Source organism: Drosophila serrata, unplaced genomic scaffold (assembly GCF_035046125.1).
Source record: "Drosophila serrata isolate PLE 108 unplaced genomic scaffold, ASM3504612v1 contig_63, whole genome shotgun sequence".
Classification (NCBI taxonomy): Eukaryota; Metazoa; Arthropoda; class Insecta; order Diptera; family Drosophilidae; genus Drosophila; species Drosophila serrata.
The window spans coordinates 117,016-123,015 of record NW_028256961.1 but is presented as its reverse complement, the minus strand read 5'-3'; the positions used below and the strand labels follow the sequence as shown (position 1 = coordinate 123,015).

The 6,000-nt window shown below is 46.0% G+C and overlaps 1 protein-coding gene across 1 annotated transcript; it reads left to right on the top strand.

Annotated features, from left to right (window-relative positions):
• Positions 1–361: 361 nt before the first annotated feature.
• LOC147644930 (uncharacterized) lies at positions 362–3,521 on the top strand. The gene is made up of 2 exons (XM_086837060.1): positions 362–835; positions 1,601–3,521. The coding sequence occupies exons 1-2, from the start codon at positions 362–364 to the stop codon at positions 3,326–3,328; spliced, it is 2,202 nt and encodes a 733-aa protein (XP_086693186.1). The 3' UTR covers positions 3,329–3,521.
• Positions 3,522–6,000: the final 2,479 nt, after the last annotated feature.

The following is a 6,000-nucleotide window of genomic DNA, read 5'->3' as shown; positions in this document are numbered from 1 at the left end:
AAGAATCGTTAGTGTCGATCCACACGCTACAGAAATTTTGGTCACTGGAAGGAATGCCAAATCCAAAGAAAATTCTGTCGCCTGAGCACAAATTATGTGAAGAGTACTACAGGAAGACTACTCAGGTATTGCCATCAGGTCGGTTTGAAGTAAGGCTGCCGTTTAAATCTGACCCTAAGGGGTTAGGCAATTCTTTTGATGTTGCAAAACGGCGGTTTTTGTCGCTTGAGAGAAGGTTGTCTCGAGATCCTGACTTAAAGACCATGTATTTGGAATTTATGGAAGAATATCTCGCCTTAGGTCATATGTCGCCTACAGACAACAAAATTCCTTCCACTCCACATTATGTCATTCCCCATCAATGTGTGTTGAGGCCCCAGAGTACGTCAACAAAGTTGGCGTTGTTTTCGATGCATCGTGCAAAACATGGACTCAGGTGGCCTTAAATGACATCTTGATGGTGGGACCGACAATCCAAGAAGAGTTGTACTCCACTCTACTCCGCTTCCGGCTGCACAGGTATGCCCTGACTGCCGATGTAAAAAAGATGTATCGCCAAGTGATGGTTAACGAAGCGGATAGGCAGTTTCAACTCATAGTGTGGAGAAGAGACCCCTCTGAATCCTTGAGATTATACAAGCTCAACACCGTTACATATGGTACTGGACCAGCCCCTTTTCTTGCTATTCGGTGTTTAAAAAGGTTGAGTGAATCTGCGAAACTTTCATTCCCTAGAGCTGCCGACGTAATTGGATCCGATTTTTACGTCGATGACATGCTAACTGGTGCTGCATGCGTAGAGGAGCTACGGACAATCAAGTCTGAAGTGTCTCAGGTTCTTCAAACAGCAGGTTTTGAATTGACAAAGTGGTTTTCAAACTCACCTGAGGTCACTGCATCTGAGAGCACAGTTAAGTCGATACCTATCTCGGACTCAGAGTCAACTAAGGCGTTAGGAATATCTTGGTTGCCTAGCGAAGATGCCTTCAAATTTAAAATTGACGATTCTGTCATGGGTCTCCGAGCGACAAAACGGAACATTTTATCGGTGACATCCAAGCTGTTTGACCCCCTCGGCTTATTAAGTCCCATTGTAATAAAAGGAAAGATCCTACTGCAGGAACTGTGGCTTAAGAAGTTAGACTGGGATGAGTCAATTACGCTGAATTTAGAAACTACATGGAATATGCTAAAAAACACCTTGTCGCAATTGGATAAGATAGCTATTCCTCGGTTTGTGCATACTGATCCGATGTCACCGGTGCAATTACATGCCTTTGCCGACGCATCCATGAGAGCTTATGGAGCTTGCGTCTACGTTCGTAGCAAATCTGCTGAAGGTTACAAAATATCGTTGTTGACTTCAAAGTCGAAAGTAGCGCCGCTCAAGACAAAAACGCTCCCAAGGCTTGAGTTATGTGCCGCTCACCTTCTCGCAGATCTCTGTCAGAGAATCAAACCGCTAATAAATGTCCCTATCGAGCGAATCGTTTACTGGTCGGATTCGGAAGTCACTCTCCATTGGATCCGATCTCATCCATCGTCGTTGCCGACATTCGTTTCGAACAGGGTTTCAGGGTTTCAAGAATTGTAAGGACAGGCTACATGGCGGCATGTTCCAACGAAGCAGAACCCAGCAGATATAGTGTCTAGAGGTTGTGACGTCGACGAAATTGGACAGTCGATCTGGTTCACGGGGCCTCAATTTCTGAAGGACGAGGAGGAGAACTGGCCCAAAAATGTTCATTTCGAACCGGATGAGGAAGTCTTGCGGCAGGAATCAAGAAAGACTGTGGTCGGACTGACCGCTGCGGTGCAAACTTCCGATTTGCTGGACGTCATCGAGGGATTCTCGTCACACCTGAAACTGCTGAGAGTGTTCGCTTATATGTTCCGCTTTATAAGAAAATGTAAAGACAAGAGTATAGTTTTCGAAAAAACTCTGTCACAGACTGAATATACTGAAGCATTTAATAAGATCGTCAAAATAATTCAGAATCACGAGTATCAAGTAGAAATAGTAAAAATTCGTAAAGGTTCCAAGGTCGGCCCAAGTCTTCAGCGATTGAACCCATTCATCCATGAAGACACCGGCACTTGGTGCAATTTTTCGTTGTTGCGAGTTGGGGGGCGACTAGCAAACGCTCCTATATCCTACGATGCCAAGTTTCCCTTGCTGTTGACGAAACGCTCCCAATTTGTGCAGAGCTACGTCCGGCATCTGCACCACACAAATTTTCATGTCGGTCCTCGAGCACTTGTGAGCATCCTACGACAGCGTATTTGGACCATAAACGCTCAGGAACTCTGCAGTCAGACAGTTCGATCGTGTGTGCGCTGTTTTAAATACAAGCCCCGACTGATGACTCAAATTATGGGAAATCTTCCCGCAGAAAGACTCCGTGCTCTCCACCCATTTGCAATATGTGGCGTTGATTTTTGTGGCCCTGTTTATACGACATTGAAAATACGAGGAAGGCCCCCATATAAGTCCTACATTGCCTTATTTGTTTGTTTTGCGTCCAAGGCGGTTCATTTAGAAATTGTTTCAGACCTAAGTACTGACTCTTTTTTATTGGCTTTTCAAAGGTTTATTGGTCGCCGAGGATGTCCCCAGACCGTGCATTGCGACAACGCGACGAACTTCGTCGGAGCGAGTCGCCACTTCCAGGCTCTTCGCGAGAGGCTCGAGGAGCAGGCGGACGCGATTCGCGAATTCGCATCAAAAAGCGGATGCGAATTTGCGTTCACACCCCCTCGGGCTCCGCACATGGGCGGACTATGGGAGGCAGGTGTGAAAACTGCCAAGCACCTACTCCTACGAGCGGTGGGCGGCGCACTCCTCAACGCAGAAGAGCTGGGGACAGTCCTCGTCGGAATCGAGGCCATAATGAACTCGCGGCCCCTCGGAGCTCTCAGCCAGGACCCAAGCGACGGAGAGGCACTCACTCCAGGACACCTGCTGACAGGCGGGCCCCTCGTCGCAGCACCAGCACTGCGGACCCCGGACCAGGCGGGTCTCAGCTGCTTGCGGCGATGGCGGCTTGTCTCGTCAGCCAAGCAAATGTTTTGGCGGCGATGGTCCCGGGAGTATGTGCTGGGCCTTCAAATACGAGGCAAGTGGCACCACGACCAAGAAAACGTCAAGGAGGGACAGCTCGTCATCGTGGCAGAGGACAACCTGCCGCCTCAACAGTGGCTCCTCGGACGGATCGTCGCGACGCACGCAGGGGAGGACGGCATGGTCAGGGTCGTCGACCTTAGACGGAGCGATGGAGCCATCTTCCGAAGGGCGATCCACAAGCTGGCGCCGCTTCCAGAATGTTGAAGCCGTGGAGGCGTTCAACGGGGCCGGTGTTGGCTGAATTCACAATGTTTGAAGTCTAGTGTAGTTAGTTTAGGGCGAAGGCGAGAGCGCAATAAAGCTCTCTCGCGCTCTTCGCGAATTCGCCTCGCCTTCGCCAACCTTAGATAAGCTAGGCTAAGCATATGAAATATATGATTCGCATTTTAAACTCGAAGCGACGCACCACTCTTTTTCGTTCGCCAAAAGTCTGCCACCACAACTCGGTTTTTCGTAATTTAATTTTTTAATTTTTCTAATAAACTAATTAGAAAATTCACAATTACTCACGTAGATGAAGGCATCATACTTGTAAACGATCGTCCGGCACGTGTGAGTGTGGATAATGGCACTTACATTCATATACGAGGCACGCATCTTATTACCTTTACTGAGAGTGCCATGGTTAATGAAACCCAATAACAGGGCCCAGAAAAGGGTCCCAGGAGTAGCCAGCACGCCCTCCCTGAATATTACTATGGAGCACAACATCCTCAGTCTTCTATACCTTCACCGCTTGAGTGAACGTAACCTGGAACACATCAAGGAGTCGGGGAGAATATCAACGACTATCATTCACATCAGATAGTACTGGTGGCAGGAGCAATATGCTGCGCGTTGATCCGCGTCGGCTTCACCTATCGGCGAGTCATCCAGGCCAGGAGAACTACGGTCCAGATAGCAGATATGATCGCCCAAATAGGGTCGACCGAGGGCGGCCTTAATCCTGAGGGGGGAGTAGTTAACAAAGTTAACCGGGCGACGGCAATGACCGATCGTCCGAAAGCTCGCTCCGGCCAAATTGCTGACACAGCGTCTGGCCGGAAGCCCGTGCATAGCCCGTGCAAGCACTACCCATTGGAGTGGCCGCTATGAGTCCCTTTTTATGTTAGCTTTAAGTTCAGTTTAATTTTGATATTCATCGAATAAAGAGCACAAGCTCATCTTATTATTTCTATACTGACTGAGTCTCTAGGCCAGCAGGTTAAGAAGGGCAGTCACCCTTCCATCCTAATCTTCGTAATTCACCATCGGAGAGAAATCACTAACTGGACTCCTGTACCGACACAGCGGCAAGGGAATCTCCACTGTGAACTTAAATACTTAGAGGGAAATAACTAACCGGACTTCTGCACGAAGACAGCAGCGAGGGAACCTCTACAGTAAAATTATCTAATTTGTACAAGGATCATGCATCGCTTGGGGCCATGCTCTCGGATTCTCACTCTTTCGCTCTCAGCAACGGGATCCTAAGCACAATATGGAACGCACTCTAGCCCTCAGTAACGGGACCAAAAGCGCAACTCTTAGTTTTCGTGAAGCACATATAATTCTAGGGAATAAAGCTTTTGCACTTTTCGTCATACCACCAATTTGGAGATACGCATTTTCATGCTCTTGCTGAAACGCAGGGACACAGAGGAAAACCTTGAAGCAACTGAGGATTCGTTACTCCCACTCCTTTCAGGTAATTTATTTATAATACTAACTAGCTGTACCCTGCCACGTTTCTCTGTGGCATATTGTGGTTGCACGCATAAGAAATAAGTCAAACAAAAAAGAATAATTTTCAAATTCATTTAATTCTGTAATACTTGTTGGTATAGAATATTCTTCGATTCTCCATTCTCCGCAATTTCACTTTCCCGGAAGCGCAACACAATCCTTTTGGATCGTTTTTGAATTTGAGAGCCTGACAGTATGTGCACACCTGATGCATCCGGCCAATAACGTCATTGCGATTCGAGCTATATACACAACAGTTGGATTATATTGGAATGCAAGACGATTGTATTCCAGGTTTTGATCTGCCGCAGCTACCCTTGCCCTGTCGCGTTCATTATTTTGAGAGTGAATCAAATCGATAGCTGCAGAACGCGACTGCCTAACTCTCAATCGTTTTCTCTCAAGCCTATCTGCTCGTATTTCTGCTGATTCCGTGTTGTGCATCTGCATTGCTCTCAGCTGCTCAGTCTCTCGGATGGAGGACCGTTCTTCGTCAGTCATATTCGTAATCTTACGTCTTTTTGCTTCTGTATTGCGAGTACGACGACCCAAACTCGACTTCTTGGGTGGCATGACTTCGTTTCTTACTGAACCTGAACAAAAAAATAAAATTTGTATCTCCAATTCCTTATTTCAATATGTTTTGAATGTTTGACAGGAAATGCTTTGATTCAGCTGGCTGCCTGTAGAGGGCGGTAGATGTAAGGTAGTTTTTTTATTTTTTTTTTTAACACCTTGGATTACGTTATCGTAATTTTAGTAAGGATACCTATTTTTTTTGAAAATGAAATATAGCCTATGTCACTCAGGAATGATGTAGCTTTCCAACAGTGAAAGAATTTTTCAAATCTGCCAAGTACTTTCGGAGCCTATTCTATTCATACAAACAAAAAATCAAACCTTTCCTCTTTATATAATAGTATAAATATAGATTAAAACCTCCCTATGATGGTTATAATCTATACTTTATAGACTTCAGAAATTAGATATACTTTTGCATTTCTCAAATTGTTTGTACTTAGCTGTCCATTTAACGTAAACGCAATGACAGCAAAACGTGGCCTGTCGCTACTTGCAGAAAACTTAACATTCCAGATTTGATGTGATCCCTGTACCAATGTTTGATTAATATAACAATCCCAACTCCGGAA